The sequence below is a fragment of the Guillardia theta genome (assembly GCF_000315625.1).
Source record: "Guillardia theta CCMP2712 unplaced genomic scaffold GUITHscaffold_4, whole genome shotgun sequence".
NCBI lineage: Eukaryota > Cryptophyceae > Pyrenomonadales > Geminigeraceae > Guillardia > Guillardia theta.
The window spans coordinates 803,047-815,651 of NW_005434670.1; the positions used below are offsets into that span (position 1 = coordinate 803,047).

Consider the following 12,605-nt stretch of genomic DNA (forward strand, 5'->3'; position numbering starts at 1 on the left):
GATGCTGAGAATTGAATATTTCGTGGAAATCATAATCAAATACGACCTCACTCAGATTAATCCTAGCCACCCCTCTCTCTTCCCGCCTCCCCTTTCCCCCTCCAACTCGGACCGGGGGGCAGGCTTGAACGGGCCGGGCCCCGGGGGGCCCTTCGGAACGGGCCCAGCGGCCTCCGGACCGCGGCCCGGGCCTCCCGGAGTCCGACTCACAGACGGTCAGGGAGGCTGGGCAGAGGGCGGCACGGCAAGACTGAAGATGCGGCCCCGCCTGGATCGGACCGGGGCTCCGACCTGCCGGCACAGTGACTGGGCTGGGCCGGCCGGCCCGGGCGACCCGTGACCCGGCGTCACCGGGCGTGTCACCGTGGGCCGTCGGCACCGGCCGTACCATCCTGCGCTAACTCAGCGAGTCGGACGGTCAACGGAAACGTCAAACAGACAGCCGGTGGACGACCCAACTTGAAGTGAACGAGCCCATGGAACCTGAAGGTACGAGAGCGGCTGAGCTTGACGTGACTGGGCATGACCGTCACCGGTCACCTGAACCTGAGGCACTGTGGCCTGAAGCACCTCACTCAGTGTGATAGAAAGTTTACTGAGCCTAATGCCATGATTGGGATCCGATGATCCCATGCAAATTGCCAGCCAGTCAGTCGACTGATAGTTCTAGGGAGCCTAGCTAGAGCCTTCAAGATGAGACCGTCGACTCCAGGGCCGCACATTTGGCACGGCGGAGGAGTACAGTTGAAATTTGCCATGATGCCACACACATCACTGTGAAATTTGAAGTGTCGTACTGAAAACTTCTTGTACTCAGACGATAGCGAAAATGTTGAGGAGGTAAAGCAAGCAAAGGTCATCTATTCAGAAGATGAAATTCTGCAAGCATCATGCAAGATCAGCAAGTGCGCTAGAGGACATCGATGCAGGCGGAGAGCGAAGGCTTTGAAAGCTAGGTTGGCCACACATGTAAGAAATGCATTTGTTTCCTAAAAAGGAACAGAACCTTGCTTGCTTGATGAGATCCTGGTGCAGGATTCTTCCGGATGGCCAATATTGGCCCAGCAAACTGGAGGAGAAAATGTGCTGAGACCGGGACTCGATCTTGTATCAGACATCAGCATGCCATTCATGATAACATCGAAGAAGGTATCTGAGTGCGCAAAAGCACTGGGCAAGACAGACTGACTGCTTTTGTGTAGGAAGTCATCACCTCTCTGGGTATTGTGGAATCTTACGAGGGAGAAGTTGACAAGCTTGGAAAGTGGCATGGCAGCGGTACAGCGTCTCTGACGAACGGCCTTGTGTACAAGGGAACATTTGTGCATGGTGACATGCATGGAAACGGAGAAATCGAATGGCCGAGTAGGCTGCGATATCAAGGAGAAGTGAACAAGAACATGGCGACAGGTAAAGGAAAGCTCGAATGGCCCAACGGCGACTACTACCTCGGTAGTGTCCGGGAAGGGAAACGCCATGGTTCAGGAGAATTTTTTGTCGTCGGGTCCAACGGCGAGGCACGATCACACTATGACGGAGGATGGTTCGAAGGGAAACGACACGGCTGGGGGAAAATGACGTACGGGAACCGACAGGATCAGTGGTACGAGGGTGAGTGGAAGGAAGGTGCAAAGAGCGGGAAGGGAACGATGCAATGGAGTACAGGGAATGTTTATGTCGGCGAGTTTGTTCAAAATTGCCGGGAAGGACAAGGAAGAATGCAGTGGATGGACAGGAATGAGATCTACATAGGCGAATGGAAGGCAGACAAGCTGCATGGTATGGGGAGATACTTGTGGTTATCTGATGTTGAGGTCAACAAGAATCTTGCAGTCTTCAACCAGTATGTTGGTCAGTTTGCAGAGAACCAGAGGCATGGCTTCGGGATATTCTCCTATGCAGATGGGTCGAGGTATGTCGGGGATTGGAATGCAAATCTCAAACACGGCAAAGGCACCATCATTTCATCTGTTGGAGTCCAGCAGCAGGCTACTTTCGTCGAGGGACATACAGTATCCGACTCATCACAAGACGTTTTTGTGATGAAGCATGAGAATAGAGAGCATTCCATCCGCCTACAGTTGGAAGATCTGTCTGAGAGCCTTCAAGATATCTCTCGGGAGATGACTGGTGTGAAAAAGCTGTTGTTCTCTTACCTCAGTGAGCTCAGGATAGTCTTCAACTTTTTCTCCGAGTTGGAAGACGAATCCGCAGGCTCTGAATTTGAAGATGACATGGAAACCAAGCACCAGCTCTCACGCAACCCACTTGCTGAAGAATTCCTTGCACGACAGAAGAGGCAACTTGCCGAACTTTACGCAGTAAGCGGGAAAGAAATTACACTAAAACAACTTTGGACTTTCCTGGAGGCATGCAGTCTGATTGATGCGAAGCTTTCGCTTGCTGAGGCGGATAGAGTCCTGCTCAAAGTCAAACATGGCTTCGAGTTTGCGTTTGGTTTTTTGAGCATTCAGATCCCGAGATTGGAAGATCTGAAAGAGGCTGGAGTCAACGTGCAGCTTGCTCATCGAGCCGACAGGAAATTTGTATTCTCCGAGTTTCTGGAGAGCATCGTGAGGATTTCACATTTCAAGTATCCAGAGATTGCGAGTTTGAACGATCGGCTGTCTTTCTGTCTGTTTCGCAATGTTTTCCCTGTGGCAGCGCGTCTTGCTGGACGTTTCAATTCTGTTGCCATCAAGAGGACTGTTTTCTCCAAATCAGACGATTACTTTGCATCCTTGTATGCAAGGTTTGCTTCTACTTCTCCATTTGGGGACACCGTTCTTACATCACAAGGCTTTCTCAACCTGTTGGAGGCCTATGGCATGTTCAACGACAAGGTAACGCGCTTCTTTGTCCTGAAGAGTGTGTGCAATTCTTTGATTCCAGACCCCAAGGAAGCAGAAGCAAATGCATTCAACCTCGAGCTCGAGATGCTGCAACATCAGTTCTTGCTGCTCCTGGCACGATACCCCAGCTTCGTTGCACAGAGCGATGAGGATCATGAGCGGAGTTTGGAGAATCTCAAGCAATCATTCTTAGATTACGAGAGAGGTCTGAATGCCATCCGTGAGGCTGAACACTTTGCATCGCTCAACGACATAAGTGCGATAGAAGCAGCCCTGCTGGAGGCACAGAACATTTTCTCGACAATTGAGAGCGACACATTGCTCAGAGCTTCAAAGCAAGTGAACACTAGGATGCAGTCATTGATCCAGCTAGTCGAACGCTCAAAAACGAGCTTGGAACCCCAACAATCGGAAGAGCAAGACCAGCAGGAGGACAGTTGAATATCAGCTCCTGGGCTGTAAAGGGATGACAACCGGGGATAGATTGCTCCTGAGCAAACCTCAGTGTCGAATGAGGCTGATATATCGAGTGACCTGGAGAGTTTATGGCTCCTGAAACGCTGGTTGTCAAATTCCACCTTGGCACTGAGTCGGATGGATTTGGATAAAGTGGAGTGATTCATCGACGCAACATGCTGCACATCTGTAGTCAACCAGCAGCAGTCAGGAGGGGGAGTTACCTGCTGAGTGTCTCTCCTTGTCTGACTCCCCACAAGCGTCCCTGTTTGGTAGTAGGGAACAACCTGAAACGAGAGTAAACAAACCCTGAATCCCACAACGAAGAAGATGTACCTTCAGCATTTGTTCGAAAGGGTGCTCGTTTACAGCGATCGCCTCTGAGACTATCTCATTCTTGCATTTCAAAACTTCTGCACCTACCTCGCCTTCGATTGAAGCTCGACGCTCTCGAAGAAGCGTTGCTCTGACTTGTAGCTGGTCTGGACACGTTAGACCACCTCGCGTCTGCTTGCATCGGATCTTCGACGGGGAGGATTACTGGCTCGTACACCTCATCCTGATACTCCCACACGCCGAAAGACCGAGAGAAGAAACTAGAGGATATTTGGCTCATCGCGTCCACCGAGCCTCCCACTCTACGTTTGCTCGCCTCATTGAGTTCGCTCGATTTCTTTGTCCTCGCAATCCTTGTTCCAACTGATCTTCCCCTCAGCCCAACTGTCTCAAAACTCTTTCTGAATTGAACGTATGCATGCCCCATTGCGCTTCTTGATCTGGTCATTGGGTTTGCTTCTTCCTTGGCTGTCGGAGATGGCCATGATTTGCGGGTGAAGTAGAACTCGTGGTCAATGTTCTTAACACTCGTCTTTGAATCGTTGTTGGTGCTGTGCTTCTTATAAGGTTCTGGCATCCTTCCAAACGTTGGTTTCCATACATGTGGAAGTTCAAAGGTGGCAGATTTTTCCAAAATGCCTGCACTTGTTGATCCAAACCCCTTGGCCATCTTGCGGGGCGTGTTAGAAATGCACAGAGTTAAGCTTGCAAAGATCTTGGGGGCGCGAAAACTAGAAACATGTTGGTATAAGTTGGGAGCCAGCTTTCCTAACTCGATCCCTGTGCTTTGAGTCTGCCTGTTCGAGAAGAATTCTTGTCAACCCACAGAGCTGTGACATGTGACTCGTTCTGAATTGATTTCTACCTCCTCTCCTCCTCCCTCCTCCATCTTGCTGACATTGCGGCCAGGATATTCTCGCAAACTGATTTGGTCCGGACCCACCATGTGGGTCTTCATACCCCTACCCCCGAATTATCGAACATCTATAGGAATTCAGTGGGTGGTTCAGATATACCACCCACCCCAATCACTCTCTCTTTACTTCTCCCCGGACCTACCTAATACGGGGTCCTACTAGTCGGGTCCTACAAGTGGATTGCATCCAAATACCCCTACCCCCGATTCTCCTCCTGGAACTACCCCTGATGATCCCGCATTCCGACCCCTCAACTCCAAAGACAAACTACTACTGTTTACTCACTACTAGTAACTGAGTCATCAAGCGCGAGCATGCTCGAGCAGCTTGTCTCCATGCACCTGTGTAGAGCTGCAGCGCGATCAGCTCCGCCTCCTGTAGCCCCGCCTTGATGGCCGTCTCTTCCCTACACTGCCAGTAGAAGGTACTCCCCGCTAGCCTCAAGCCGCATCCAGTCCTCTATTGTGCTTGCCAGATCCTCGTCCTGTCTCTCTCGCGTCACCTGCGCAGCTGATCGTCCGCGCGACTCGGTCTGTCAGCTCCCCTCGCGCCGCCGCCACGTGCTAGGCCTCTGATAGGTATGAGAGCGATTGCTATAGCTGCAGCTTGTTGGTTCAGTCTTAGTCTATACCTAAAGATCTAAGATAATCCTTGACATTTGAGTCACTGCACTTACGAGCACAAGTCAAGCATGTCCATCCGTCAATGGTCTTCTCCCTCAGCACCTCCTCCCCGCATGTCTCTGCAAGATACCGCAGCACCTCCAGATGCCCTCCTATACTCGCCCAGTGCGCGCATGTCATGCCGTGATTGGCCATCTCCCTCAGCAGCTCCTCCCCGCATGTCTCTGCAAGGTACCGCAGCACCTCCAAGTGACTTCCCTCACTCGCCCAGTGCGCGCATGTCCTGCCGTAATTGTCCTTCTCCCTCAGCACCTCCTCCCCGCATGTCCTCCCCACATACCGTACTACCCTAACGTCCCCTCCCATGCTCGCCATGTGCGAGCAAGTCCTGCCGTCATTGTCCTTCTCCCTCAGCACCTCCTCCCCGCATGTCACTGCAACATACCGCAGCACCTCCAAGTGACCTCCCTCACTCGCCAAATGCGCGCATGTCCTGCTGTCATAGCTCTTCTCCAACGTCAAGGTGCTCAGAGCCTCTTTCCCGCATTGTTCCTCTACGGTCTTCAGTACCTCCAAATGTCCGTACTCTGCCGCCCAGTGCACCAACGTCTTCCCTTCCTTGTCCTTCGCTAGTACCTCCGCTCCTGCCTCGATCAGCTCCCTCACGCTCCCCGCCCTCCCCAGCATCCCTGCTACATGTAGCCCTGTCCTCCCGTCCTTCATCCGCTCGTCCATGTCGCATCCGGTCGCCTTCAGCAGCGAGATCAGCTCGCCCTGTCCTCGTACCACCGCCGTGACTGTCGGCGGCTCCCCGTCCTCGTCCGACCTTGAGATCGACAAGCCGTACATCCCGCACAGCCTCTTGCTCTCTTCTTGTCTGACATCATCGGTTGCTGGAGTCCACGAGCTGATCTTGTACATCAGACCCGCCATCGTCTTCCAGTACACTGACTGCATCGGCTCGTTCGCAAGGGCTTCACATTTCCAGTCTCCCTGAGTATCTTCGATCCAGTGTCTGAGCTTGTTGATCGCCATGTCTTTCACTCGGTTCGACAGCTCGATCGCCTCCTTGTAGTTTGACTCATCGTTGTACCAGCCCGCCTCCCTCCCCCGGCTCGCCTCCACCAGACCCCAGCACTCCTTCACGATCGAGCTCACAAGATCCTGATGGCGCTCCCAATATGAGTCGTCTGTTGCTGTCCTGAGCCGCTCCTGGATCCTCCCCTCCTCCCCCCTCAAGTCTCGCTCTACCTCCCTCGCGATGTTCTCCATCAGCCCTACATACAGCTGCTTCCTCCTCCCTACAAAGTCCTCGATCGTCAAGCTCATCGTGTTCGCGTTGATCTTCAGCTCCAGCGCCTTCACCCGCCTCCCCTCTACCTCCCTGTACCGCGGCTCCTTCACCACCTCCAAGTACGACAGCGGCGGATACAGCATCTCCCCCTCCCCCGGATACTGAGACACAAACCCCAAGCTCGCCCCCCGGTCGATCGCCCCGCAGCTCATCTCGAACACGATCGGCTCTGCCCCGTCCCCGGCGTACTGGATCGCCGTCCTGACGTCCGTCGTCGTGCTCAGCAGCCCGTACTCGACTCCTCCGGACACGCCCAGCTCGTCCTCGCTCAGGAAGCTCTCCGGCAGCCTCAGCCCGTTCAGCCCCCTCCACACCCGCCGGTCCTCCGGCAGAGGAGTGTGACGAGACAGCTTGACGACGCCGCTGACGATGCAGTGGATGGTGGTCGTGTACTTGTTGGGGATCTTCCTGGGGTCTCGGAGGTGCTCCATGGGAGCTCGAAGTACAGAGTTGTACTTGTGGTACATCGGCCCTGTCAAACCAAAGCCTCTCGTCATATACCGCATATCCTCTATCCTCCTCTCTCTCCTCCTACATGCTTCCCTCTCGCTTTCTATCTTCCTTACCTGTGTAGAGCTGCAGCGCGATCAGCTCCGCCTCCTGTAGCCCCGCCTTGATCGCCGTCTCATGCTTCATCAGCTCCTCGATCCCTCGGATGATCCGCGTCCCCTCCGACAGCCTCTGCCTCCTCTCGGGGTCTCTGACGTTGAGCCACTCCTCCTTCGATGTCGTCGTGATCCCGTAGTTGCTCGTCACAAACGCCTCCTCCGCGTCCTCGCCCCTGCAGTGCTCCTCCTCTATCGCCTTCATCAGGTCCGGCTGCGGTAGCCCGATCCGGTCTATCAGCCCCCCGTAGTACTCCTCGATCTTCCCGTACACGGCCTCTCGCGTCTCGTTCATCGCGTACTTGCTGTTGTGTGGGGACAGATAGTCTCCGGCCTCCCGCCCTCGAGCCTTCTCCGGCCTCCTCAGCGCTGCCGCCAGCCTCCCTGCTATCGTCGTCTCGCATAGAGCCGATAGAGCCACCTCCGTCATCTCCTGTAGCCCCGCAAGAGGACTCTCCGCGCTCCCGCCGGGGATGCACTCCGCCAGCACTCGCACGATGTCCATGTCGGCGAGGCTGCTGGCCTTGCGAGAGAGCTCCCACTCTCGTGCGACTCTGGCCTCGAAGTTCTCGTACGAGAGCTTGTCTGTGCTTGACTGAAGCTGTGAAGACGAGACGTCGACGCCGAGAGTCACGAGGAGGTCGTTGCGGAGAAGCTTCGATCGCTTGGGGTCTAGAGAGCCGCTCAAGTACTCGCGGAGGGCAGAGCGAGTATCATCGGTGAGTATCCATGACGTGATAGGATCTGTTGTAGGCTGCGCTTTGTCTGGTGGCTGAGGTCTCTGGCTTGATGTGATCGACATGCTCTGCTTGGTCTCTTCAAGGCTCACAGGCGGGTCCTTGACAGTAGCTTGCTGGAGTGCCGCCTGGAGCTCGGATATCTTTCTAGTCGCCTGCTCTAAGCTCTGCTTGAGGGACGAGTAGGAGCCATCGCCAGCATCATCCGGCCTCTTCGTCATTTCCTGATTCTCCCTTGTCAAGCTCGTCAACTTCCCTTCGAGCTCTGAGATCTTCTTCCTCGCTGTCTCCAGCTCCTCCTCTGCTTGCTTGTTCTCCGGTCTTACCCGAGACGACAAGCTTCCAAAGCATCTCATCCTTCCGTACCTCCTTCAGTGCCAGGACCAGCCTCTCCTCTTGTCACAGTCTTCTCTCAAGCCAACTGCCTCTTGTCCTTTCCGTCTTGCTCGTCCTTGTGGTTGAGCTCTTAGAGCCTGAGCCCTGCAGCATTCATCAGCTGAGACACCTCTAGACGGTTCTGATGAACGTTCACGTCCTCGTGTCTGCATGGACACTCGCCTTATGTCTCCATCCTCCCTTCCTCTCCTTCAACTGCTCTGACAACCTGCTCCTGCTGCTTTGCCCGCGCTCAGCTTGTACCTCTGCTCCCTCCCTCCTCCTACCTCTCCTTGGCTTCGTTACCTGACAGTTCCTCCTTGCTTCCCTGACAAATCTACTGTTCCCTTCCTCCTCCTCTGCCTTGTGAGCCTGCTGCTGCTCCTCAGCAAGTGCTCCCAATGAGAATGATAAAGCAGAGACAAACCGTTGAAAGAAACGAGGGAAAACAAAGAGAACGAGACATGGATTGAAGGGAAGGAGGGGAAACAAAGAACGAGACGTGGTGAGTAAATGAGAGAGAGCAGAAGGTACAGAGAGAAAGATGATAGAGGGCAAGATACAAAGATCACTTGCAAGAGAAGAACAGGTAAGGAGGAGGACGGAGGAAGGTCAAGACTCAGAGACTATCGAACATGCGAGGAGGTGAGCAGCAACTTTCGAAAGTTCTTTCGAAACTTTGAAAGTTTAGACTGTTTCGAAAGTTGGAAAGTTTAGACTGGAACCGAACAAATGAGCGAGACAGCCAGACCAGCAGGCAAAGTGCAATAGAGCGAAAACAAAGGAAACATGCTATGGGACTACCTACCAACAAGAAGGGAGCGATGAAGGGAGGTATGGTAGCACGAGTCATAGGAAAGACAGAGATGAGATGAGAGAAGTAGTCAAGAGAAGCAGCAAAGCAGATAGAGCAGATCAGACGCTGAAGCAGATCCAGAATCAGAAGGTTTACTACAAGGAAATGTCACAGAGGGGAAGGAAAACAGCCGGGAGGGAAGTTAAGTTTGGTAGCGATGAGAGAGAGAGAGGACGCACAGAGAAACAAGCAGAGTGTCATACTAGCAGCTTGGAGTATGTCAGTTAGGAGCGGGAGACCCCGTGTGATGCCCCTGGTGTGAGCAACCCTGCCGGCCGGCATGTCTCGAGGAAGCATCATGCTCTAGCAGCTGGCGCCATCCCACGTGACCTGCTGGCTCCTCATCGCCATGCTCAGAGCGTAGGAGCAGGACGCGAGCCCCTCCTGCTCGGGAGCGGGGTCGGGCGGTTAGACTGAGAGGGGTAGGGGTACTGAAGTACCCACCTGACATCTTCTTGTCGTTTTGAGCTACCCACCTTAGTGCCACCATGAAAGAACTTATGGTACCATGGGGTGGTCGATACACTGGTAAGAACAATTTGGGGTAGGGAAAGGGGAGGGGGGGGGGGGGGGGGTTGTTTTGGTAGGGTACTGGTAGTTCTGAGCATGTATAGCTTATACATCACGAATGTATCAACAATACCCTTTATACCGGCAAGCCTGATGCCAGCAACAGCTCTTCGCGTTGTGGTTGTCAAATGAATTAAACTATTGACTTTTGATTTAGGACAGGCGGTTGTGTCCATCGCCAGATCTCATATCCACTGCAGGTAGCACAACCCCGATGTGGTGTACACAACCTTGGGGAGTCAGAGAGAGAGAGCTATCACTGCTGCGTTGACTTCAACACGACGAGCACGACAGACTTGTGATGTCAGCTAGGACATCAACCTGTTCCTCTGCACGATCACAACGATCGTTGCATGCCCTTCTTCAAACAACTCTGACAGGTGTTCGGAGCAAGATGTGATAAGTAGAGAGTTGCCCTCGGACTATGTGTGCTTCATCGATATTCACAGATACAGATAGGGAACCCTTAGCTTCGGAAGACAGGGGAACCGGGGTTTGAGTTCATCGAGGGCGGGTTGTAAGTACTATGAGAGGTACCTAGAGAAGTAGGGGTCACAGGGAACACGACAACGCGAGAACCACAGGAAAGAGTTCTTACCTGTGTGAAGAGACTTAGCTTACAGACTTGTTCTGTTCTCCATTTAGCTTAACGATCTTTCTCCATCACCCTCGGGCCCCCGGAGCCTCACTATACGGTCGGGCTGCTGACGATGACAGCGCTGCATCGCTCAGAGGCGAAGTGCGGCGATGTCTACAGTGAACCAGTCGATGCCTGACAAACGTACGGTCTATGCTAGCCTACATCAGCAGACAGCAGCCCCCTTCTACCTCAAGAGGCTCATCCTTGTACAGCCTCAGGGAAGGACGAGGGGTAGTGCTCCTTGCTGCTCGAGCAGACCCGTCTCGTGCGAACTTTCAGCGGCTTCTCGCAGGCCTCTGCTCCTCGTCCTACCAGCAGTCAGGGAAGCCACCGGTACTTAGTAGTCTCTTTCAGGAACCAGGGGTCGGCAAGTAACAGACCTGTCAAACTGCTGGTTCAATCTTGTCATCTTTGCTCTCACAACTGGCTAGTTTTCGGTTTCTGCACCGAGTCTAGAGCTCACACCAAAAGCTGGGACTTTTTCAAGACGGGAAGATTCTTCGTCGTCCCAGGTTGGACTCAGTACAACCTAAATAGTATTTATGAATTTCATATTTATGTTCGCTTCAAGAGGCTCTGAAAGCTTTTTTGAAGAAATGAATGACCCATATTTTCCCAGTATCACATGTGGAGAGAATGACCTTGATTGATCATTTAAAATCTGCTGCAACCAATTCTTCCATTGAAAGAATAAAGAGACATGACGAGAAGTCTCGTCGTAATCTTTTGTACAGGTTGCCGTGCGGTCTGACTCCTGCATGTCAGGTCGAACAATGTTTCTGAATGTTGTTTTGATCATCTATGGTGTACGTTGCCTTAATGTATAATGATGAATTTCCTACACATTTGTTCAGAAACCAAATCTCCTGCTTCAAACTGTTGGACAAAAAAAAATTCATTCATTGCTATTTATTGATTTTTTTCACTGCTTTTTCTTGACAGAGTTGGATTAAGTTCCTCCTTTTTCTCCTTCCAGTAGTTGAGATTACTATGTAGGTTAGGCAAACAAACATCCTTGATAGTAGGAAGAGCGGTAGATAAAACCTGGAAAGATGGCAGAACAACAAACTCAATGAATCCTATTTGCGAGTCGGGAATACTTGTTGTTTCCCTGTTGCATTGAGGCGACACTGGAAGCCCCAACGATTTTTCTTGATCTCCCTGCGAAAAGAACTCTTCAATGCATCGCTCTGTCCAGCTGATCGCCAGCTCTCGTGGCTTTGCGGGGTTCGAGATGTCGCAAACGTGCAGCACGGCCTTGAGCAGCAGGTCGCTGGACCCTCGAAGCTTTTCGTCGAGCGAGTCCGCCTCGCAGGTCTCCTTGAGGTCCTTGAGCAGCATGAAGTGCTTGGACATGTCGGTGAAGAGCACCATATCAATGATCGCCTTCCTCAGCTCCAGAAAGTTCTCCTGCGAAAGATTGTGGAAGATGTCGATTTCTTGGTTCGTGTCCATGCTAGAGAAGAGGAGAAAGAGGTGATAATTTTCTTGAATGCTCTGATCATTGTACATGAGCGCTCGCTGAGAGATTGAGTTCTTGTGGTAGTTGTTGTTGAGCCCATCATGTCCAAGATCGTGCACGAGAGCTGCAAGGAGGAGAGCGGTGATCTGCTTCTGCGTCAAGTAGCTCCACAAGTTGCAGGTCTGGAGCATGAAGTGAACAGTCTGCAAGATGTCGGATGCATGAATGGCGTTGTGGTATGGATTGCTATTGTACTTTGACTCCACGAACGCCAGCCAATTCCTCATAGTCATCTCATCAATCATAAGCTCCTCCAACACGTTCCACCTGCATAGTAAATGCCATCCTAATGCCTGGATTGGGCGCATATGTGAAGCCTGAGCCAGCTCAAAGGGACTGAAACCCCACTCATCCACGTTCGCAAGCACCTTGTTCAGCTGTAGGAGCTCTTGTTCGCTCCAATGTGCAGGAAACGGCAACTCACTCTGCTCATCAAACTTGGACAAACTGAGCGTTTGCTCGGCGCGCTTCTCTGAGAAATATTTTGGAGTGTTGACGCTAGATCGAGGTCGCGGAGTTGTCCCTCGAGACTCAGCCGAGAACACAGGAGTGCCGCTGAATGGGGTAAAGAAACTCAAAATCCATTCTTTCACATCGTCGGATACAGCGGGCTTGTCTCGCTTCAGAAGTCCCTTCTGTTCCTTCACGTTCTTGTACCACACGACAATCGCGGCGGTCAGCTGTCCTCTTCCTGCATTACCCTTTGCGATCATTTTGGCATCTTTGAGAATTCGATCTATGTCTTCGCTGTTTGGCTCGTAA

At 52.6% G+C, this 12,605-nt stretch overlaps 4 protein-coding genes across 4 annotated transcripts; 1 reads left to right on the plus strand and 3 right to left on the minus strand.

The window, feature by feature from the left end:
• Positions 1–1,259: 1,259 nt before the first annotated feature.
• Positions 1,260–1,976, plus strand: GUITHDRAFT_52242 (hypothetical protein; the record flags this gene model as incomplete). The annotated part of the gene is made up of 2 exons (XM_005841067.1): positions 1,260–1,455; positions 1,540–1,976. Coding segments are annotated over 2 exons (633 nt in total), but the record flags the coding sequence as incomplete, so codon positions are not given.
• Positions 1,977–3,699: 1,723 nt separating this feature from the next.
• GUITHDRAFT_132541 (hypothetical protein) lies at positions 3,700–4,314 on the minus strand (the record flags this gene model as incomplete). Its single annotated transcript, XM_005841068.1, has 1 exon — positions 3,700–4,314. One exon carries the CDS (start codon positions 4,312–4,314, stop codon positions 3,700–3,702), a length of 615 nt encoding a protein of 204 aa, XP_005841125.1.
• Positions 4,315–5,181: 867 nt separating this feature from the next.
• On the minus strand, positions 5,182–6,033 carry GUITHDRAFT_63746 (hypothetical protein; the record flags this gene model as incomplete). The annotated part of the gene is made up of 1 exon (XM_005841069.1): positions 5,182–6,033. The coding sequence occupies one exon, from the start codon at positions 6,031–6,033 to the stop codon at positions 5,182–5,184; it is 852 nt and encodes a 283-aa protein (XP_005841126.1).
• Positions 6,034–11,272: 5,239 nt separating this feature from the next.
• Positions 11,273–12,190, minus strand: GUITHDRAFT_43702 (hypothetical protein; the record flags this gene model as incomplete). The annotated part of the gene is made up of 1 exon (XM_005841070.1): positions 11,273–12,190. A coding segment is annotated over one exon (918 nt), but the record flags the coding sequence as incomplete, so codon positions are not given.
• Between the last annotated feature and the right edge of the window lie 415 nt (positions 12,191–12,605).